This window comes from Corythoichthys intestinalis, chromosome 9 (genome assembly GCF_030265065.1).
Source record: "Corythoichthys intestinalis isolate RoL2023-P3 chromosome 9, ASM3026506v1, whole genome shotgun sequence".
NCBI lineage: Eukaryota > Metazoa > Chordata > Actinopteri > Syngnathiformes > Syngnathidae > Corythoichthys > Corythoichthys intestinalis.
The window spans coordinates 42,687,815-42,712,379 of record NC_080403.1 but is presented as its reverse complement, the minus strand read 5'-3'; the positions used below and the strand labels follow the sequence as shown (position 1 = coordinate 42,712,379).

The window sequence follows — 24,565 nt, the reverse complement described above, 5'->3', positions numbered from 1 at the left end:
AGACTCTACCGTCCACGTTGAAAGATCAATTTGTTTGGACTGAAGCCAGCGCCGCATATCCTTCCAGAACAATTGCACTAGGCCACAATGAAAAAACAAATGATCAATATCCTCAATGTCATTTTCACAAAAAACACAACAATTTGTCTGAAAATTAAATTTAAGTCTCAAAAAGTCGTTAGTGGGATAAATTGCATTTAGGATCTTAAATTGTACTTCTTTACATTTTGGCGGAATCGGAAATGAAAGATATTTTGTCCTGAAGTCCTTAATATCCGCCTTGTTGAAGTCCCTCAGAAAAACATGTCTTTTTGTTGGACCGGGAAACAATTCCTGACACAAAATCATCCTTATAAACTTATTGCATTTAATATCAATTAAATCAACACCTTGTATGCGGAGCTGTCTCAACCCAGGGGAGACATCAGAGTGCAAAATACCTTCCCTGACCATCGAAATCAAAGGAGAAGGAACGGTTTTCGTTATCCTATTAAATTGCCTAATCGAACAGTTAACATTAAATTTTGTGCAAAACTCCTCATACTGTAGTATATTTCCATTTTCATCCAGAAGATGAGCAATTGCCCAAACTCCTTTAGTATTCAACTCTTCTAAATAAATCGATTTTCTTTTCCACTGAATATACCAATTGTTCCATATAGGTGTATTATGCGGAGAAAAATTATGTTTGAAAATCATCTTCCAGTAGAGGAGCACTTGTTGATGAAAATCTGACAATTCTATCGGCAGAGAGCAGTCATTAAAGTCACAGCGTAACAAAAATCCTATTCCCCCCAATTTCTGAAAAATCGCATTAGGAATCATATACCAAAAGGCTTGTCCATATTTGACAAAGTTGATCAACCATTTTAATTTCAACACCCCATTCATTACCTCAAAATCAATAGCATTCACCCCTCCTTCTTCAACATTTTTCACCATGTCTGCTTTCCGAATATACTGGCACCTATTGCGCCATATGAATTTAAAATTAACACTATTAATTTGTTTAATCAGTTTGGGTGAAATGGACAAGGAAAAAGCCGGATAGATCAACCTAGATAGACCTTCGGTTTTTGACAAAAGCACTCGCCCAAAGATAGAAATGTCTCTCTGAAGCCATCTATTAAACATTAGTTTGCATTTATCAATGTTATTAACAATATTTTGGCTTTTCATTATCTTTTTATCCTTCGTGACAACAAGACCCAAATATTTAACCTCTGTTTTGACAGCAATTTCATTAATCGTTAGTAGAGGGCAATCATGCAAAGTCAGTAATTCACATTTGTTCAGGCGGGTTGTACGCTGTGATTCAGCCGAAGACGGTCTTTCCTATCTGGCATCCCTGGCGGAGGGGCGCTATTGCGAGCGAAGGGCAATGGGCTACCGTTTCACTTACAAGGAACAAGAAAAGGAGGCGGGCAGAAGGTAGGGTGACGTGCGCCGTACTCTATGACGTACTTTGTCACAGAGTCTCTGCCGTACGAGGCCCGATTTAATGACGTCAGTTTTTTTCTGTTGGACACAATTGATCTTAGATATTTGTGAACATTTGGGGGGGCTGGATGCAAGCCTACAGTGTCCGGCGACTCCGGGCATATTAAAAGATACTAGTTATAAAGGTTTAAACCATACCCGCGCAGTAACTTTCCCTAGTATTTGTGGTGTAAAAGTCGAAATAGGAATTCTCCCAAGTCCACGCCGTGATCCGGAGCTGTTGGCGGCTTTTGAAAGGTAAGTCTGCCGTGGTCGTACGGTAATGGCGGCTGTAGCTCGGTTGAACTCCTCACGAATAAGCTAAGGTGGAGTTCGCCTAATGGCTCCCCCGTGTCGCTGACGTCTCTTGACGCGGCCAACCAAATGCCAGTGACAGAGTTGCACACATTCGTTCACCAGAGACTTAAACTAGTTCGTCCGTCCTGTGAAGCACAGTTTCCAACTTGGCTCACGCGTGCCTTGCTAACTGTCGATTTGAGCGCTTAAAAGGGAAAACATCCGCTTTTTGAAAACCAACGTTGGTGAGGCGCCTCAACGACGACGCTTTAGCCAATTGTCTCTCAGCTTTTTGTTTAACTTTGAGTCGTCCACTTTTTGAATTGTTTGACATACTAACTTGTGATACGGAAAGGGGGGTGGGATGTTTACGTCACGGAGTGTGGGGCCTACTACCTTCCACAAAATGAGGAAGTCGACCTTGTTGCTACTATCAAATTGTATACTCGCTTGCTGTGAAGTTTTTGGAATTGTTAGAATAGTTGAAAAATGACGTGTCTGAAACGTTTCCACAAAAACGGTAAAAAGTTATTGAAGGTTTTTGATTTTCATGACGGCGCATATCATTATTTGAAATGGTCTGAACCGTAGGGGTGTAACAAAATATCGAAATGGTGATATATCGTGATACTTTGTATCCCAAAATATGCTCCTGCCAAGAATCGAGATATAGTTTTAAAAAGGGTGTCAGTGTTTATTAAAAAAAAAAAAAAAGGGACCAACAAGTTGCTACCAAAATCTTCCACCATAATAGTGTCTCAGGGCTGCCATTGACGGTGCTGGACGCCCAATCCATTTAGACAGGGAATCTTCGTTCATTCGAAATAGGGCTGCAGCTATCGATTATTTTAGTAGCCGATTACTCGTTGAACTATTTATTTCGAATAATCGAGTAATCGGATAAGGGACATAAAAAACGGAAAACACAGACAAGGCTGAAAAAGCAGTTTCTGCTCTTGCACTCCTCTTTAAAAGAAACTGCTGTATTTTAAGCCATAACAACTGTTGTGTTTGATAGAACAATATGTCTATTAGAGCTGGGAATCTTTGGGGACCTAACGATTCAATTACGATTCAGAGGCTCCGATTCGATTATAAAACGATTATTGATGCACCCCCCTCCTTTTTTTTTTCTCTTTTTTTTTTAATGTTTTGTACATTTAGTTCTAAAATTGTTCAAAAATCCTCTCAGGCTAAACCAAACTAACTGAAAACATTCTTGTCTGAAGTCATACTTTTTTAAAAGTGTTTTACTTATAGTAAATGTTTCATTGTGGTATGAAAAAGTATATGAATCTTTTGGAATTCCTGCATAAAATCACCATCAAATGTGATCTGGTCTTTGTCAGAATCACACAGATGAAAACACAGTGCCTGCTTTCACTGAAACCACCCAAACGTTTCGTATTTTAATGAGAATAATATGCAAACAATTAGAGCTGGGAGTTTTTGGGCACCTAAAGATTCGATTTCGATTCAGAGGCTCCGATTCAATTATAAAACGATTATTGATGCACCCCCCTCCCTTTTTTTTTTTATTTAAATGTTTTGAACATTAATTCCAAAATTGCTAAAAAATCCTCTCAGGCTAAACCAAACTACTATTTCAGTATCAAGTTAACATATAACAGTAAACAAATATACAAAAATGACTATAAAAAAAAGTCCGCATTCTGTGATCTGTATGTTCAAGCTTTAAACTACATTCAATTAATTTAATATTGTGAATCAACTGTTACAGTTGTTAAAATTGCCCCCGTTGTTCCATAATTTCCCTTCTGTCTACTTTTGTCAAAGTTTTAAAACTATTTCATCATTTAAAGATAGATTCAAAACAAGATTCTGTCGATTTAGGTGTATTTTAGATAAAAAGTTAATTAGGTTCACTACAACAGAGCCTTCTAGAGAGGTCTACTCCTTTAAGATGGCGGCTGTTTACTTACACCGGAAAGTCTGTCATTTCGCATCTCTGTTCAATAATACATGTTCTAACACCGACGTCGTCTGTCAATTTGCATCTAGTTCTACATATATATGATATCTACTGTAGCCGTATGTTTGTAGGAACTAGCAACTGGGCGTTGTTTGTAGCGGCTGTCAGCCACAGTCAGGTATGATTGTTTTTTTATCTAGCGGCATGAGTTGAACATGATATTTACTCTCGGTCCGTTCCTCATTGCGTCCCAAAGACCGCGCTGACTGTGTTTTACTTCCGCTTTACCTGGTACAATTCAATAATCGGAATTTAGATATTAGTAAATCGTTCTCGAATCTTCCACGGCCGAATCGCGAATAGTCTAAGAATCGGAAATTTCGCACACCTCTAGTGGCTACTATCAAATTGTATACTCGCTTGCTGTGAAGTTTTTGAGTCTCCTGCCAAGAATTGAGATATCGTTTTAAAAAGGTGTCAGTGTTTTAAAAAAAAAAAAAAAAAAAGGACCAACAAGTTGCTACCAAAATCTTCCACCATAATAGTGTCTCAGGTAACTAAGGTAGGGTGATAATATTTTGATTTCCAAAAAAGAGGACACTCGGCCCGGCCTTGAGATACTTGAATTTTACTCGAAGTCCACTCAAACATGCCTATATAACTTTAATATATTTAAAGTGTGCCTCCTCCGGCTGGTTAGAAAAATTCAGTTTTATTAAAAATAAAACAAAAAAACAAAGGCCCATTGCCATATAGTATGTATTAGGGCTGCAGCTATCGAATATTTTAGTAATTGAGTAATCGTCTGAAAATTCTATCGATTAATCGAGTAATCGGATAAAACATTTTTTTTTTGGCAAAGAGCAATTATAAATGAGAAAAAAAGACATTTAATCCAATACTGAACCATTTTCAGTCAGTCAGTGTCTTTATTTTTTATGTACATTGATGAAAACAGCCAACAATTGCATCTAAGATGTGACTAGGGAAAAAAAATCACTGCTTTCACTCAAAAAACTTCTAGATCTTTAAAAAAAAAAACATTTCTTACCTAAAAATGTAATTACGCTTGATAACACACATCAATTGAAAGCTACGTGTTTTTCCCATGTGTTTCAATTTAATTTCCATTTGTGTCAAGCTATTTTTAAGTTTTAAGTTAGTCTAAACTGTGAGTACTGGTAGGATTTTGAGTTTTTGCTGTGTTCAAAATAAATGTATGATACCTGCTGTATTGGAGCACATTTATTCAGCAATGGCTACTGAGCTAAAACTGACAGTTAGCTTTATTATGTTTTAATTTTACACTCTCATCACTCTACAGATCTCCGAAGGGCTAATGTTACGTGAGCGAGTGACAGTAACGTTATATTTATTAGTGATGAGAAGTCTACTGCTTAAAGATGGCGGCTGTTTACTAACGCTGGCCAGACACGGCCGAGTCTGTCACTTCGCATCTAGTCCTAAATACATGCGATATCTATGAGACGCATCGTACACTACCTGCTTCCAAACTAGCATCATGCGGGCGTAGGTTTTAGCAACATCGGCGTAGTTTGTAGCGGCTGTCGGCTGCGGTAAAATTTTTTGTTTTTTATTGCTTCTTGCTCTACGCATGTGACGTCAGCGCGTTGTCCCGCATTAAAAGTAGTCCGGGCAAAACGTGATGCTTAGAGCTGGCAAAATTAAATGATTCCTCGAGGTGAATATAACTGCTCGGATCATTTTTTTAAACTCGAGTTACTCAAGTATTCGTTTCAGCTCTAGTATATATTATACACTATATGGAAATATTTTTTTACTCAACAGGCTTTATTCTTCCCCTCCAAAAAATAAAGCATATAAAAAAAAAAAAAAAGTTTTATTTAAAAAAAAGCATAAAATAAAGTTTAAAAAAAAAACCAAAAAAAACAACGAATAATGATTAAAAAAAAAATATATATATAATGCAGACCCAGATCGTTGACAAATTGTTATTCCCACTCAACTTTTATTCTCATTCAGTGTTCTAGATTGTACGCAAACAATAACTGAAATAAACTGACAAGCTATTCAACCAGCATGTTTCTAAACGCAGCAGTACAAAACTACATTGCCCATAATGCCTAGCGCGGCTGAGCGCACTGATAGCTACCCTGTTAGTGAGTACCGGGTGAGGCAAAATCAAACTTTGCTATAAAAGTTTACAATCATCGGCAGCGCAACGATGCGACACCAAACAGGATTTTACAGATTACGCCAGTACACATTTCCGACAGAAGTCAGCAGTTGCTATTATATACGTATTTATCGTAAAAAACTCTCAACTGGGCAGGCGCTCCTATTTAAAATATACTAACATTCAACCAAATACACAAACACAGAACAATTAATACAAGACTAATACAATATACTGCATCTCTGTTTACACATATAACCCAATATTCAACACACGTGATCGACATTAACAGGAGAGAAACCTACAGAAAGATGTATGGAGCCATGTCTTAAAACTCCTTGCTGTAGTCTCATTTCTTGCCAAACTGTCAACCGTCGTTAGATGGTGGTAATTCCACATGAAACAAAGGGTAAACTGCCAACAAAAAACAAGAAGATGTACTCCTTCTCCGGCCCCTACTAGTCGGAGCCACATCAACACAAGCAAGCGCTGCCTCCTAGCGGCCGGAGGGATTCTCTTCAAAATGGTCCCGTGAAATACCATAAAAACCGGACATTTTCATGAATTTATGAAACTGGCCGGACCCTCCGGAGAGCACGTAATAAGAGGACATGTCCGGGCAAAAGAGGACGTTTGGTCACCCTAAACTAAGCCTGCCATTGATGGTGCTGGACGCCCAATCCATTTAGACTGGGAATGTTCGTTCATTTGAAATAGGGCTGCAGCTATCGATTATTTTAGTAGCCAATTACTCGAACTATTTATTTCAAATAATGGAGTAATCGGATAAGGGACATACAAAATTAAAATACCTGAGCTGAGCCTCACACGGTATATACTAGTCCTTCTAAAAAAATTAGCATATTGTGAAAAAGTTCATTATTTTCTGTAATGTTCTGATAAACATTAGACTTTCATATATTCTAGATTCATCACACACAACTGAAGTAGTTGAAGCCTTTTATTGTTTTAATATTGATGATTTTGGCAAAAAAGTCAAGAAAAACCAAAAATCCCTATCTTAAAAAATTAGCATATTTCATCCGACCAATACAAAAAAGTTTTTTTAATACAAAAATAGTCAACCTTCAATTAATTATATCATCTACGCACTCAGTACTTGGTCAGGAATCCTTTTGACTGCTTCAATGCGGCGTGGAAGCAATCAGCCTGTGGCACTGCTGAGGTGTTATGGAGGCCCAGGATGCTTCGATAGCGGCCTTAAGCTCATCCACAGTGTTGGGTCTGGCGTCTCTCAACTTCCTCTTCACAATATCCCACAGATTCTCTATGGGGTTCAGGTCAGGAGAGTCTGCAGGCCTATTGAGCACAGTAATGCCATGGTTAGTAAACCATTTACCAGTGGTTTTGGCACTGTGAGCAGGTGCCAAGTCATGCTGGAAAATAAAATCTTCATCTCCATAAGGCTTTTCAGCAGATGGAAGCATGAAGTGCTCCAAAATCTCCTGATAGCTAGCTCCATTGACCCTGCCCTTGATAAAACACAGTAGACCAACACCAGCAGCTGACATGGCACCCCAGACCATCACTGACTGTGGGTACTTGACACTGGACTTCAGGCATTTTGGCATTTCCTTCTCCCCAGTCTTCCTCCAAACTCTGGCACCTTGATTTCTGAATGACATGCAAAATTTGCTTTCATCTGAAAAAAGTACTTTGGACCACTCAGCAACAGTCCAGTGCTGCTTCTCTGTATCCCAGGTCAGGCGCTTCTGCCGCTGTTTCACACACGCCTGTGCACGATGGCTCTGGATGTTTCTACTCCAGACTCAGTTCACTGTTTCTGCAGGTCCCCCAAGGTCTGGAATCGGCCCTTCTCCACAATCTCTCTGGGTGCGGTCACCTCTTCTGGTTGTGCAGCGTTTCCTGCCACACTTTTTCCTTCATACAGACTTCCCACTGAGGTGCCTTGATACAGCACTCTGGGAACAGCCTATTCGCTCAGAAATTCCTTTCTGTGTCTTAGCCTCTTGCTTGAGGGTGTGAATGATGGCCTTCTGGACAGAAGTCAGGTCGGCAGTCTTGCCCATGATTGCGGTTTTGAGTAATGAACAAGGCTGGGAGTTTTTAAAAGCCTCAGGAATCTTCCGCAGGGTTTTTGAGTTAATTCGTTGATTCAGGTGATTAGGTTAGTAGCTTCTTGAGAGTACCTTTTCGTGATATGCTAATTTTTTGAAATAGGGATTTTTGGTTTTTCTTGACTTTTTTTTTGCCAAAATCATCAATATTAAAACAATAAATGGCTTGAACTACTTTAGTTGTGTGTAATGAATCTAAAATATATGAAAGTCTAATGTTTATCAGTACATTACAGAAAATAATGAACTTTATCACAATATGCTAATTTTTTGAGAAGGACTAGTATATATATATATATACATATATATATGGCGGAAAACGCAGACAAGACTGAAAAAGCAGTTTTTGCTCTTGCACTCCTCTTTAAAAGAAACTGCTGTATTTTAAGCCATGACAACTGTTGTGTTTGATCGAACGATATGTCTATATGCTGCCATAGCAGTTTCATGGCGCATGAAGCCCCCGAACTATTTCTAATTTGTCCGTTTTACCCTGAAAACGTCGCGCAACCGCTTTTGTTTCAACCCAGCCATAAAACGGAGGTAATTAATTATACTTATTATTCAAAATGTCTGTCGTTTTTAGCTTAGAATCATTAATTGATGTCTCAAATTTTGCTTAAAAGGGAAAAAACGACTTAAAAAAAATATTCACTCGCATATTTTAAACTTCTAAACAAATTATGTCACAATGGAAAAAAATGGCATCTGTAAAAAAGTCACAGATATCTACCTCATAACTATCGCTCATAGGCATGTGCCGGTTACCGGTTTACCGTGGTGTGAAAACGTCGCGGTTTCAAAACCACTAAAATTTTCCCGTCAGACCGTAGTACGGTATTCGCTATTTTTCTTGTGTCAAAAATGCAGCCAGAAGCGGCTTGGCGCAGCAGTGCTCACCCCCTCCCGTTTGTTGCTGTGTGTGAAAGTGACGCTATCGGCTAGCCAGCCAGCTAACCCCAAAACAAATACTCCAAACATAAGGCGTACTGTTCTTCAATTTATTAAGCTCTCAAATCGTGGTAAGTGTAATATACAAAATGAATACATTTAAAATGTTGTTCAATTAGATTTTTCCATGTGAGTAGCTTCAACAGATTAGCACCATGGAAAAAGTTCGCCAAAAACAAAACACATTTTCCTTTCAAATTCAATATACAAACTAACTAAAAGCTTACAAAGATGACTGTTAGCCTAGGCTTAGGTGGGAGAGCAACTTCGTTGAGTGTGACAGCCGCAGAGTGAGAAAACAAGCTTGATTCGCTTGAATGAAGGGGAAAAAGTGATAGCGTCAAAGATCGCTAATTGCGAAAGATGATCTTGCCCTAAGCACAAATCCACGTTCGCTCGACCAAGGGGAGGTCTCACTCCCAATGTTTTTAAAAAAAAATTTTTTTTAGATGAAACCTTTCCACAACAATATTGACATTTTAACTAACTTATGAATTCTTTATGTTCTTTTTAACACAAAGGCATGACATGTAGACTAGAGTTGACACAGTGGCTGAAAATGGCGAAACTTCACTTAAGCTTTTCCACCCTAAAAAAAAGTCATGCAGTATGAATTTTAAAAAATTTTTATTCAGAAGTGTTTTTACTTTTTTATAGAAATTATTTTGTTCTTGCTCTAATCTTGAGCAACTTGAGCTGTGGCTGTGAGTATAGTCTATACGTTATATTTAGTTTTATTTTATTTAAAATATTTTTTATATTGATAATTTATTTATTTCAACAATATATTCATGTTCCAATTTGCAACTATGGTCTGGAAAAAAAAATCCTGTTCAATGGAAAAAAACCTATTTTTTGTTAACCCATACATCTCAAAATTTTTGGGAGCTATAATTGCAATACCGTGAAACCATGGTATTTTTGCTCACGGTTATCGTACCGTCAAAATATCATACCGGCACATGCCTACCCACGTCTGTTACAAAAATTGCTCACCAGTGATTTGTTAACATTTACAAATTTATTTTAACTTAACATTGAATATTGTAATGTACCAAATATCCTGTATTTGTTTTAAAATTAAAAATTCATTTTTTTTCTCTAAATATTACATTTCAGAGCTTGAATCAGGATGCTGTAATATATTTGTTAAAGGATATCATACTGTCAGAATCTGAAACTGGCTCACTCTGAACAATGTCGTATGCAGTTTACAGACATACAGAGTATGTCATCTTCGCTGACCAATTCCTGTGTTTTACTGCATTCCTTTTATTCAACTGTTTTTCTTTGAGTGTTTTGTGTTTGATGTTAGCCTCAAATGTTAGTTTTATAAGTAAACTTTTTCATTGCTCTTTACATTGCAACAAAGTCCTGAGGTAATGTCATGTTTGTTTAGATGTCACTTGGTGGTTCTCCTGTGACCCTCGTCCAGCTGCCAGGGGGCCAGCTACAGGTTCAAGGCGTGATCCAGTCTCCACAGTCGTCGGTCATTCAGGCCCCACAGACACATACTTCACAGGTCAGATCATGGCTACTTTGAAGTAGTGCTGTGCAATAGTTTTGTATCCCAAAAAAAGTATATTAAAGTATTGTCTTTGAGCTCTTCTCAATGGATTAAACACATTTTATATGTAATAAAAAATCCAATTGGAGAACCAAACAGCTAAAATATCTGGCAGTACCAAATAGTTTTCAAGGAATCTAAAAATGTGCAGAGAATTGAATTAATGTGATAACAAAGTGCCTGAAGTATCATTCGCTCATGCCTATTTTAACAGTAAAATAGCTAATAAAAACTATTTCTGATGATTTATGAACAAAGGTTTTTTACCTCGTCTTGTGCGCACATGATACGTCTTGCCTTTTTTCATTTTGTTAACAAGTTTCACAGGTTGGATATACTGTAGTTAACAAGTTGGTCAACTCTGAGACAAAAGACAATTGTGTACTTTTAATGTTGTTTTTTATGATGATTTTTTTCTTTATGGTTTTGAAATGTTTTGTTGCAGCCGCACACTGGCTTTGTACAAGTCTTTCTTCGGGAGGTTAAAGAATGGATTCCAAAATACTAGTAAAGAATTGTCTGACTTTTTCAAACCGAACCATTAAGGCTGCCCCAAACGATTATTTTTCTGCTGATTAGTCTGCTGACTTTTTTAATGATTAGTCGACTTGTCTAATAATTTTTTTGCAATTAAATTTTTTTCAATTATTAATTCACAAAAACATTTGGAACACTTAAATTCTTTATCAAAGTACAAATAAACACATACAGTGGGGCAAATAAGTATTTAGTCAACCACCAATTGTGCAAGTTCTCCTACTTGAAAAGATTAGAGAGGTCTGTAATTGTCAACATGGGTAAACCTCAACCATGAGAGACAGAATGTGGGGGGAAAAAAACAGAAAATCACATTGTTTGATTTTTAAAGAATTTATTTCCAAATTACAGTGGAAAATAAGTATTTGGTCACCTACAAACAAGCAAGATTTCCGGCTGTCAAAGAGGTCTAACTTCTTCTAACGAGGTCTAACGAGGCTCAACTCGTCACCTGTATTAATGGCACCTGTTTTAACTCATTATCGGTATAAAAGACACCTGTCCACAAACTCAGTCAGTCACACTCCAAACTCCACTATGGCCAAGACCAAAGAGCTGTCGAAGGACACCAGAGACAAAATTGTAGACCTGCACCAGGCTGGGAAGAAGCTTGGTGTAAAGAAATCAACTGTGGGAGCAATTATTAGAAAATGGAAGACATACAAGACCAATGATAATCTCCCCCGATCTGGGGCTCCATGCAAGTCACCCCATGGCGTTCAAAATGATAACAAGAACGGTGAGCAAAAATCCCATAACCACACGGGGGGACCTAGTGAATGACCTACAGAGAGCTGGGACCACAGTAACAAAGGTTACTATCAGTAACACAATGCGCCGCCAGGGACTCAAATCCTGCACTGCCAGACGTGTCCCCCTGCTGAAGCCAGTACACGTCTAGGCCCATCTGCGGTTTGCTAGAGATCATTTGGATGATCCAGAAGAGGACTGCGAGAATGTGTTCTGGTCAGATGAAACCAAAATAGAACTTATTGGTAGAAACACAGGTTCTCATGTTTGGAGGAGAAAGAATACCGAATTGCATCCAAAAACCACCATCCCCACTGTGAAGCATGGGGGTGGAAACATCATGCTTTGGTGCTGTTTTTCCTGCAAAGGGACCAGGACAACTGATCAGTGTAAAGGAAAGAATGAATGGGGCCGTGTATCGTGAGATTTTGAGTGAAAATCTCCTTCCATCAGCAAGGGCATTGAAGATGAGACGTGGCTGGGTCTTTCAGCATGACAATGATCCCGAACACACAGCCAGGGCAACAAAGGAGTGGCTTCGTAAAAAGCATTTCAAGGTCCTGGAGTGGACTAGCCAGTCTCCAGATTTCAATCCTATAGAAAAATTGGGGATGGAGTTGAAAGTCCGTGTTGCCCAACGACAGCCCCAAAACATTACTGCTCTAGAGGAGATCTGCATGGAGGAATGGGCCAAAATACCAGCAACAGTGTGTGAAAATCCTGTAAAGAGTTACAGAAAACGTTTAGGCTCCTTTATTGCCAACAAAGGGTACATAACAAAATATTGAGATGAACTTTTGGTATTGACCAAATACTTATTTTCCACCATGATTTGCAAATAAAAATCATTAAAAATCAAACAATGTAATTTTCAAGTTTTTTTCCCCCCACATTCTGTCTCTCATGGTTGAGGTTTACCCATGTTGACAGTTACAGGCCTGTCTAATATTTTCAAGTGGGAGAACTGGCACAATTAGTGCCCCACTGTAAATAGCAATAATAAATCACAAATAAACAATGAGGTCAAATGCTGATGGCATTAATTAGTGCAAAAAGAATGGAATGTAAACTGATTCAGAACACTGTGACTTCACGTTTCCAACAGAATTCAAAACAATTCTTACTTTCTCTTTTTGTGATATGTCTATATTGTTCTCAGCATTAGCGTAAGCACCTGCAGAGTAGATAAATAAATGTCACATATTATTGGAGTGATGTACGTGAAAAACAACTTAATGATGTATGTTGATACGACGCTACGACTGAGTATTAAGGCCAAATAAACTAAAAAAAAAAACAAGATTAAATTGGTAATATTGCTATGAGAAACAAAAGTCACATTTAGAGCTGAAACGAGTACTCGAGCAACTCGAGTAACTCGAGTTTAAAAACTGATCCGAGTAATTTTATTCACCTCGAGTAATCGTTTATTTTGACAGCTCTAAGCATCACGTTTTGCTCGGACTACTTTTAATTCGGGACAACGCGCTGTCACGTGCGGAGAGGAAGAAGGGAAAAAAAAAACACTTACTGCAGCTGACAGCCGCCACAAACGACGCCGACGTTGCCAAATACTAGCCCGCACGATGCTACGTTGGTAGCAGCTAGCGTCTGATGCGTCTCATAAAGATCACATGTATGTTGAACTAGATGCGCAATGACAAACTCGGCCGCGTCTGGGCAGCGTTATTAAACAGCCGCCATCTTAAAGCAGTACAGCGCTAAGCTCTAATAAAGAGCGCTAAGCGCTAATAAATAAGATTAACGTTACTGTCGGTACTAGCTCACGTAAAGTTAGCCCTGCGGAGGACTAGGTTTCAATTAATTATGACCACTGTCGTTGCGTGGCTAACGTGTCTTACATACAGGCTTTAACATAACATAGCATTGTGGAGTGATGAGGGTGTAAAATAAAAACTTAATCATGCTAACAATCAATTTTAGCTCTGTAGTCATTGCTGGATAAAACACCAAGTAGCACTGGTCCCTAATGTGCTCCAGTACAGCCTGTATCATACATTTATTTTGAACACTGCAAAAACTCAAAATCCTATCAGGACTTACAGTTTAGGCTAACTTAAAACTTAACTAGAACTTAAAAATGGCTTGACACAAAGAGAAATTCAATTGAAACACGTGGGAAAAAATCCTAACTTTTAAGTGATGTGTGTTATCAAGCGTAACGGCATTTTTAGGTAATATATATATATATATATATATATATATTTTTTTTTTTTTTTTTTAAATAAGATCTAAAAGTTTTTTGAGTGAAAGCAGTGAATTAGTCTTTTTTTTTTTAATTCTAGCTACAATATACATCGAAAATAAAGACATTGATTGACTGAAAATGGTTCAAGATTAGATGAAATGTCTTGTTTTCTCATGTATATTTATAATTGCTCTTCACCTAAAAATATATTTGGTTTATCCGATTACTCGATTAATCGATAGAATTTTCAGTCGATTACTCGATTACCAAAATATTCGATAGCTGCAGCCCTAGTCACATTATCATGTAGGGGTAATGTAGCTGTGAGCTGCTACAAACTTTACATACATGTACCTTCGCTGGGAGCAATGACAAAGCATTAGTATAAATTTTATTGATTTATAATTTGATGCAGATGAAGCAAAATAAAAAGGATTTTCTTATTTGTAAAGCCAATTCCAAAACAAGATGCTTTCAATATAGTTGATTTTAATGGTGGTGGCAACGCGCTATGTAAAGTACATAGCTGCCTATTCAGCTACGTTTGCCCCTAATACTCTGTTGTACGACCCGCATAAAGGCAACTTCAATAAAAAATGTTGTTATATGGACTTACGATCCGCCAGCTTGTTGTCTCCTGTCGTCTTTCGAAGTTTTACCTGGGTGACGCCGCTGCGGTTGTTCATTCACGGCTGACATGCTGCCGTGGTGTGCAAGCTTGGCATTACAGAGACTGCACAGTGTTCCCAATTTTTCTCAAAATCAAACCATGATAGCCACGTTAACTAAACCGTTTGTAAATCTATCACAAAATCAGCAAGCGTATTTTAGTTTAGAAAAATCACTCACCATTCGTCTGCTGCATCCAAATCCAGACGAAAGATGTCCGCCAGTTACTTACGCTGCCGACTTTAGCTTTATAGGTGATAGCTATGTTTACAATACTATGCTGTTATATTCTATATGGTGTTATCGGTCACACAAAAAAAACTACTGAGGAAAGACGCCCATTTCCGTTTCTAAATGAGAAATCCTTCACACAAATACAAGAGTGTGTTTAATTTGCAAAATTCGGGATTATATTTTGTGTAGACTAGAATAGCATTATTTTCCCTTTACTGGCTAAACACCATACTGTAAGACGCACCTGTGGTGATGTAGCAAAAAATATGTTGTACCCAACTCATCATCCCTGGTCTATCATTATGTACCCTACTTTGCATTCTTACACTTTTATGTTTTAAAAAAAATTAAGCAGTGCGCTTTACTCTCTGAATTACAAACGTTGTTTCTTCCTTGTTCTCATTAGACTCGCTTCTCATCCATACACATCTAACTGTGGGTGATGTACAAATGCCACTGCAAAATGGTAGCATTGCTGCAGTTATATTTATCTAAACATCATTTATTGTTTATAAAATGTTAATTTAGTGCATGAGGTGCATAACATCAAACACCCAAACCTGTCATGGTCTTGGAACACACGCAGTTTCCATTCATTGAATTCATCTCGCATATAAACGGCATAAAATAAAAACAGTCGGCTCTTTAGCACATCCTTGGCGTGACCATTCAACCCACGTTTCATCCCACTGCTCCAAATCAATCGTTAATTGATTAGACTTGCTTGGAGAATGAGACTAAAGGATGGCCTTATAAAAACATCAACCTTATGTGTTTACACTCCTCGTGCTCGGCCCACATGAATTGCTAAGCATACACACAACCCGTGTGAGCGAAGTTCAATGAATTGAGTTTGCATGTGGTTTAAAAAAGTATGAGACAAATTTGTGACTTTCTGACAAGAGCCACGTCTGCATGGACACAGAACCAGTGTGTTAGTTTATTTTTAAAAAATCCAAATGTTTCAACCCGAAATGTGTGTGCCCACACTTATGCTGAAACGCTGGCCTATATACTAGTCCTTCTCAAAAAATTTGCATATTGTGATAAAGTTCATTATTTTCTGTAATGTACTGATAAACATTAGACTTTTATATATTTTAAATTCATGACACACAACTGAAGTAGTTCAAGCCTTTTATTGTTTTAATATTGATAATTTTGGCAAAAAAGTCCAGAAAAACCAAAAATCCTCATCTCAAAAAATGTGCATATTTCATCCGACCAATACAAAAAAGTGTTTTTTAATACAAAAAAAGTCAACCTTCAATTAATTACATCAGCTATGCACTCAATTAGGGCTGCAGCTATCGAATATTTTAGTAGTGGATTAATCGATGGACTAGTTAGTTCGAATAATCGAGTAATCGGATAAGGAACATGAAAAATTAAAATGCCCCTGAGCTGAGCCTCAAACGGTATAATAAAAAAAAAAAAAAATGAGGATCTATGTACAACAAAAGAGCAATTGGTTAACTTACATAGAAAAAGTCCGCTAGCTTAAATGCTATAAAATGCTAAAGTTTTTTTTACAATGCTCTTCACAAACTGTTCAAACACATATTCCCACAAAAAAACGCTAAATATACCAATAAACTAATTAATGAATGCATAAAAAAAAACATTAGCTCAAAAAAACTTAGCTCACGTTGGTCTTAACAGGGAGCAGTTGGATTCAGCCATGTGAAAAGAGGCAGACCATAGGGCAGTGTATCCACCCTCATCAATAAAACGAAATGCAAACACTTTCAAAATAAACCATTACAACGCCAATTTAATTAAACGAATACTTGAAGCAACAAAATTTAATTTGAATATTTTTTTCTAATCTAATACTCGAGTTAATTGATTAATCGTTGCAGACTACACTCAATACTTAGTCGGCAATCCTTTTGCAGAAATGACTGCTTCAATGCGGCGTGGCATGGAGGCAATCAGCCTGTGGCACTGCTGAGGTGTTATGGAGGCCCAGGATGCTTTGATAGCGGCTTTAAGCTCATCCACAGTGTTGGGTCTGGTGTCTCTCAACTTCCTCTTCACAATATCCCACAGATTCTCTATGGGGTTCAGGTCAGGAGAGTTGGCAGGCCAATTGAGCACAGTAATGCCATGGTCAGTAAACCATTTACCAGTGGTTTTGGCACTGTGAGCAGGTGCCAGGTCATGCTGAAAAATGAAATCTTCATCTCCATAAAGCTTTTCAGCAGATGGAAGCATGAATTGCTCCAAAATCTCCTGATAGCTAGATGCACTGACCCTGCCCTTGATAAAACACAGTAGACCAACACCAGCAGCTGACGTGGCACCCCAGACCATCACTGACTGTGGTTGGCATTTCCTTCTCCCCAGTCTTCCTCCAAACTCTGGCACCTTGATTTCCGAATGACATGCAAAATTTGCTTTCATCTGAAAAAAGTACTTTGGACCACTGAGCAATAGTCCAGTGCTGCTTCTCTGTTGCCCAGCTTCTGCCGCTGTTTCAGGTTCAAAAGTAGCTTGACCTGGGAAATGCGGCACCTGTAGCCCATTTCCAGCACACGCCTGTGCACGGTTGCTCTGGATGTTTCTTCTCCAGACGGATGTTTCTTCTCCAGACTCAGTCCACTGTTTCTGCAGGTCCCCCAAGGTCTGGAATTGGCCCTTCTCCACAATCTTTCTCAGGGTGCTGTCACCTCTTCTGGTTGTGCAGCGCTTCCTGCAACGCTTTTTTCTTCCCACAGACTTCCCACTGAGGTGTCTTGATACAGTACTCTGGGAACAGCCTATTCACTCAGAAATTTCTGTCTGTTTCTTAGCCTCTTGCTTGAGGGGGTCATTGATGGCCTTCTGGACAGCAGTCAGGTCGGCAGTCTTGCCCATGATTGCGGTTTTGAGTAATGAGCCAGGCTGGGAGTTTTTAAAAGCCTCCGGAATCTTTCCCAGAGGTTTTGAGTTAATTCGTTGATTCAGATGATTAGCTTTGTAGCTTCTTTAGATGACCTTTTCATGATATGCTAATTTAAAAAGATTTTTTAGGGATTTTTAAAAATTTTTTAAACTTTTTTGTCAAAATCATCAATATTAAAACAATAAAAGGCTTGAACTACTTCAGTTGTGTGTAAATGAATCTAAAATATATGAAAATCTAATATTTATCAGCACATTATAGAAAATAATGAACTTTATCACAATATGCTAATTTTTTTAGAAGGACCAGTATACACCAGGCTTGAAGTGGTGTTGTGACAGTACCACATTAAGTAATCAGAAACAAAGAAAAAAGATTATAGGCAAAAATTATGTGAAATACTGTTTTGTTTTTTTTGTTTTTTAATAAATGAATGACCGCCCTCTTTCCAAAGTCTTGTGCTAAAGGTGAATGACGTCGAACATGTGTGCGTGTTGCAAAAATCACAGGCAAACAGACACAAGTGACTGCCAAATCCTCTCAGAGAAACAAAACACGAAGTGTTTTCCAAAAATATTTTGCCTATGTGGTCGACAGCAAGGAACAGAGATGCAGAAGACTGTATCATAGGCTGCATATAAAATAGATCCAGGACGCTATGTCTCTGTACACTTGCTGCTTTTATGAAACTAAACAAAAGTTTGTGTCCCCAAAAAACAAAACAAACGCATGTCCTGCATTTGGACTGTTGCGCACCATTCATACATCGCAATAGCAATGTTCAAAAGATACGTTATGCTGGCCTAATAGATATTTCTCACTGCAAAATGTATTGTAATTTAGCACAGCACTACATTCAAACAGATCCTCAATCTTGTATGATACTAATTACTCTCTACGTTTGGCTGCTAAAGGGTTCAGATAGTGAAGACTCACAGGATTCATCGGAAAGTGGAACCACGCCACAAAAGACTAGGGAGCTCTTAGCCAGGCGACCATCATATAGGTAAGATACCAAACCAATCTTGTGTAAAGTTGTACCCTTCGGTTTTAAGAAAAGCTTAATTGTTTTTTCTGTGTTCGTTGCACATTAGAAAAATCCTAAATGAACTTTCATCTGAGGGTGTCCCGCACAGTGAGGGGAAGGACAGTTCGACAACCACGGGAGTGTCGGGTGTAACTATACCTGCACCCATTTATCAGACTACCACCGGCCAGTACAGTATGAATTTTTTTTTTCTTCATACAGATCACACAACTTGACCACGTAAGAAATGTTTTCTGGTTTTTATCCAAATGTTGTGTTCCAGTTACTGTAACTCCTAATGGAACAATCCAGTTGACAAATCCAGGACCTGATGGCATTCAGGAACTACAGGTTGCCATGGCCAACCCCACTGGAGGGCAGCAGGGCACAACCATCCTCCAGTATGCTCAGACCCCCGATGGCCAGCAGATATTGGTACCAAGTAACCAAGTAGTTGTACAAGGTGAGACTTTTCTTTTTTTCCCGAAACATGATATGGTTGTCTTGTTTGCTGGAAGTCAACCATGGATATTTGTCAGTGGGGTCATATTCACACAGTCATGTCGACAGCTTGAAGCCCTGTTTTTGAATAATTGTTTGCTATTTGCTCCACTCCTGCTTATTGTGAAGCGAGCTGAGCTGAGCTGAGTTGAGTTGAGCACCGCCGCCATATGTTTTTTTGTTTTCAAAAATATACGACTAATATACAGTGGGGAGAAAAAGTATTTGATACACTGCCAATGGGAAAACCCATTGGCAGTGTATCTCCCCACTGTATATTACTGTCTCATACTATAATATAGTAATTGAAAGACCAGGAACGTTGCTAACCTGGTATTACCGATTCCAAATTTTTACACCTGTCCAATAATGACTTTTTAACCTATATTGTCCAACTCCAAAAATCCGATACTGATATATGCTATTGTAAACTTAACATATTAATTATTTTTCAATAATTTATTGTTCATTAAATTTTTGCACCATGAATGCAAATGGTCTGCCCACATAACAAATCCCAAGCATCGTAGTTTGGAGACATCTAATGATCAATAAGCATAATTCCAATGCTAAGCTGTGACCAGCTCTTGCACAAAGGCAGAAGGCTTCTAGATTCACTTTGAAGGCAACATACATATTGATCCAAAGGCGATAACGGAAAAACTGATGCTGGTATTATCCGATATCATTATATGATTCTTTTATCGGCCGATATTATCGGCTATATCGGACTACTCTAAAATTTTTGCAGACTAACATCTGTTAGCAGCCATGTAAGAGAAAGCAGGTCACATCAACAAGGATACGCTTTGAAATAAAGCTGCCAAAAATGATTTTGCAAAATTTCCTGTGCTAAAAATTAGAATTAGAGAAAAAAAGACTCAACCAACCCAATAATACGTACTCTTAATATAACAATTCATTACATATCAAGATGAAAAGTTATTTGACTTCCAATTTCCTTGCAAATGCATTCGGGAATTGTGCAGTGATCCCTTTTTTATCGCAGTTAGTGGGGACCTGGCGAACTGTGAAAAACCGCAAAGTAGGGTTTGCTCCTTCTCCAAGCCACTGACTGGTGTACTGACTGCAGTACATACAGCCATGGACGAAATTATTGGCAACCCTGGAATTTTTGCAGAAAATACAACATTTCTCACAGAAATTAATATAATTACAAATGGTTTCAGTATGAATGTATTCATTTCTTGGATGTGCATTGGAAAAACGCAAAAAAGCTGAAGGGAAAAGCCAAAATGTACACAATTTTACACAGAATGCAAAAAATGGGCTGGACAAAATTGTTGTCACCCTCAACTCAATATTTGGTTGCGCATCCTTTAGAAGAAATAAGAGAAAGCAATCCCTTCCTATAACTATCGACAAGTCTCGTTCGCCTCTCAGATGGAACTTTGGGCCACTCTTCCTTTGCAAACTGTCACAGGTCTCTCAGATTTGAAGGGTGCCTTCTTGTAACAACATTTTGAGATCCCTCCATAGTGTTCAGTATGATTTAGATCCGGACTCATCGATGTTGAATTCTCCTCCGCTTTGTCTCCAACCGTTTCTTGGTGCTATTTGAGGTATGTTTTGGGTCATTGTCCTGTTGGAACACCCATGACCTCTGACGCAGACCCAGTTTTCCGAGACTACACCCTACATTCCTGCCGAAAACATTTTGATAGTCTCCATTAGGGCTGCAGCTATCGAATATTTTAGTAATCGAGTAATCGACTGAAAATTCTATCGATTAATCGAGTAATCCGATAAAACATTTTTTTTTTTTTAAGGTAAAGAGCAATTATACATGAGAAAAAAGCATTTAATCCAATATTGAACCAATTTCAGGCAATCAGTGTCTTTATTTTCGATGTACATTGTTGAAAACAGCCAACAATTGCATCTAAGATGTGACTAGACAAAAAAAATTCACTGCTTTCACTCAAAAAACTTCCAGATCTTACATATACTGTATATCAGAGGTTGCGCTAGACTTTTTCGTTGTCTGTCATTTTGACTGACAGGGTCATAAAAATCCGGTCATAATCTATTTTTACCCGTCACTTAAATTTTTAAAATGATAATAATGACATTATGGTGACCCTTTGTTTGGCATAATTCACCTTCCGTACTTGTGTGTCCATTTGGGCGAGCGCGTTACCGGCTACAACACAGTCACGTGACAGAGACACTTAAGAGCCGCGCGCGTTCCGGCTTAAATAGAGAGTTCACAGAGAGCAGCAGAGCTACAGCGGCTGGACAAAGCAATTCGAGCTAACAAGACTCTTAAGATTGCGTACCGCTTCAACATATTCAATAGTATTTAGTTTTCATTCATTTTGAATTAATATTCTGTCCGAACAAGCTTAACAGAGAATCCACACCGTGCCATCACACATCAAGCAGATGAATATGTAACTTTTTCTCCGCAGTGACAAAAACAGCTGACTGTGGCCCCAGTAGGTAGGCTACATATGGAACAATGAAATTAACAGTTCACCTGCTGTGGCCTGAACGCATTCTCACACCTTCCTCCTGGTGCGCATGGACTTGAATTGCGTGCCCGCTTGTGCAGTCCCTCTTTTTTCACCTCTTTTATCAACACCATCGTCATTTTGGGGCTTTTTGAAGAAACTTCGGACACTCAGTTGCCTTGACATTTTTCCGAGTAAGGCCAATGACGTCATGCATCAAGAGAGACAATAACTAATTAATATGCTCACTCACCACCCTGTGGTCTGGGGTGTGAATTGCAACCTGTCAAAATGATAGATGGACTTCAGTTTTTTCCGTCACCGTTTTACGGTTAACGCGACCCCTGCTGTATATATATATATATATATATATTTATATTTATATATAAACATATTTCTTACCTAAAAATGTAATTACGTTGGATAACACACATCACTTGAAAGCTACGTGTTTTTCCCACGTGTTTCAATTTAATTTCCATTTGTGTCATTTTTAAGTTAAGTTTTAAGTAAGTCTAAACCGTAAGTACTGGTAGGATTTTGAGTTTTCGCAGTATTCAAAATAAATGTATGATAGCTGCTGTATTAGAGAACATTTATTCAGCAATGACTACTGAGCTAAAACTGACAGTTAGCTTTATTATGTTTTAATTTTACACCCTAATCACTCTACAGCTCTGTGTTTTTACCGATTAAATAAAGTAATTAAAGAAAAGAAGTAAAGAAAAATAAAAAACTGAAAAATAAAGTAACAGATTAAATAATGTAAGGCACGCTAGCCATGCATCGACAGTGGTCATAATCAAGAGAAACCTAGCCCTCTGAAGGGCTAACGTTACGTGAGCGAGTGACAGTAAAGTTATATTTATTATCGATGAGAAGTCTACTGCTTAAAGATGGCGGCTGTTTACTAACGCTGCCCAGACGCGGCCGAGTCTGTCATTTCGCATCTAGTCCTAAATGCATGCGATATCTACAGTATGAGACACATCAGACACTACCTGCTACCAAACTAGCATCATGCGGGCGTAGTTTTTAGCAACGTCGGCGTAGTTTGTAGCGGCTGTTGGCTGCAGTAATTTTTTAATTTTTTAAAAATTGCTTCTTCCTTTACGCACGTGACGTCAGCGCGTTGTCCTGCATTAAAAGTAGTCCGGGCAAAATGGGATGCTTAGAGCTGGCAAAATTAAAACGATTCTTAGAGGTGAATAAAATTACTCGGATCAGTTTTTAAACTCGAGTTATTCGATTTGCTCGAGTATTCGTTTCAGCTCTAATCTCCATATTTCATGACTCCTTGCACACTCTCAAGGCACAGAGTGCCAGAGGCAGCAAAACAACCCCAAAACATTATTGGACCTCCACCATGTCTGACAACAGGAACTGTGTTTTAATTTTATAGTTTTGCTGTCTCTGGCATTGGGTGCCTTAACAGTGTGCAAGGAGTCATGAAATATGGAGACTATCAAAATGTTTTGGGCATGTCTTGGGTGTTCCAACAGGACATTGACCCAAAACATACATCAAATAGCGCCACGAAATGGTTGGAGACCAGAGCCAGAAAAAAGAATGAGGCCTACAAAGAAAAGAACCCATTGCCTATAGTCAAACATGGTGGAGGTCCAATGATGTTTTGGGGTAGTTTTGCTGCTTCTGGCACTGGGTGCCTTAACCGTGTGCAAGGAGTCAAGAAATATGGAGACTATCAAAATGTTTTGGATGTATCATGGGTTTCCCAACAGGACATTGACCCAAAACATACTTCAAATAGCACCAAGAAATGGTTGGAGACCAGTGCCAAAAAAAAAAGAATGAGGCCTACAAAGAAAAGAACACAGTGCCTGTAGTCAAACATGATGGAGGTCCAATGATGTTTTGGGGTAGTTTTGCTGCCTATGGCACTGGGTGCCTTGAGAGTTCAAGGAGTCATGAAATATGGAGACTATCAAAATGTTTTCGGCCGCAATGTAGGATGTAGTTTCAGAAACCGAGGTCTGCGTCAAAGGTCATGGGTGATCCAACTGGACAATGACCTCAATTAGCACCAAGAAACGGTTGGAAACAAAGCGGTGGAAAATTAAACATCGATGAGTCCGGATCTAAATCATATAAGACACTATGGAGAGATCTCACAATTGCTGTTGCAAGAAGGAACCCTTCAAATCTGAGGGACCTGGAACAGTTGGCAAAAGAAGAGTGGTCCAAAATTCCATCTCAAAGGTGCACGCAACTTGTTGATGGTTATAGGAAGCGATTGCTTTCTGTTATTTCTTCTAAAGGACGCGCAACCAGCCCATTTTTTGCATTCTGTGTAAAGTTGTATACATTTTGGCTTTTCTCTTCAGCTTTTTTGTGTTTTTCCAATGCACATCCCAAAAAATAAACACACTCATACTGAAAACATTTGTAATTGCATTCATTTCTGTGGGAAATGCTGTATTTTATGGAAAAATTCCAGGTGTGCCAATACTTTCGTCCATGACTATATTGTATGTGTGTTATCAACAGATACACCTTTGCTCAAAGGTGTTCAGACTCTTTCAACAGAATGGTAAAAAGTCTCGAAAGCTAGAACCGCTGGTGTACATTAAGTTTTATATACATATAGTTTTATATTTTATTAAGTCTATATTAACAATTAAAATGAAAAAATAACATATATGATGCAAATAAAATATAAATACAGTACTGCACATTCACTGCGAAAGAGTCTATGTATCTTCTCGACTAGCCGATAAATGCTTCTGCAGGAGACTCTGACAGAGGTTTCTGACGAATAAGGAATATTGAGAT

General features: G+C 38.4%; 1 protein-coding gene across 3 annotated transcripts in view; it reads left to right on the top strand.

Annotated features, from left to right (window-relative positions):
• The first annotated feature begins 1,432 nt into the window (after positions 1-1,432).
• Positions 1,433-24,565, top strand: part of atf1 (activating transcription factor 1) — a 29,652-nt gene continuing 6,519 nt past the window's right edge. For 2 of the 3 annotated variants that reach the window (XM_057846053.1, XM_057846055.1), the window contains exons 1-5: positions 1,433-1,737; positions 10,317-10,439; positions 18,685-18,776; positions 18,865-18,992; positions 19,081-19,260. In XM_057846053.1, coding sequence (XP_057702036.1) covers positions 10,317-10,439; positions 18,685-18,776; positions 18,865-18,992; positions 19,081-19,260 — 523 coding nt within the window. In that variant the 5' untranslated portion in view covers positions 1,433-1,737. Of the gene's footprint in view, positions 1,738-1,810; positions 2,022-10,316; positions 10,440-18,684; positions 18,777-18,864; positions 18,993-19,080; positions 19,261-24,565 lie in introns of those variants that run through there. The other variant, XM_057846054.1, reaches the window with a different exon arrangement.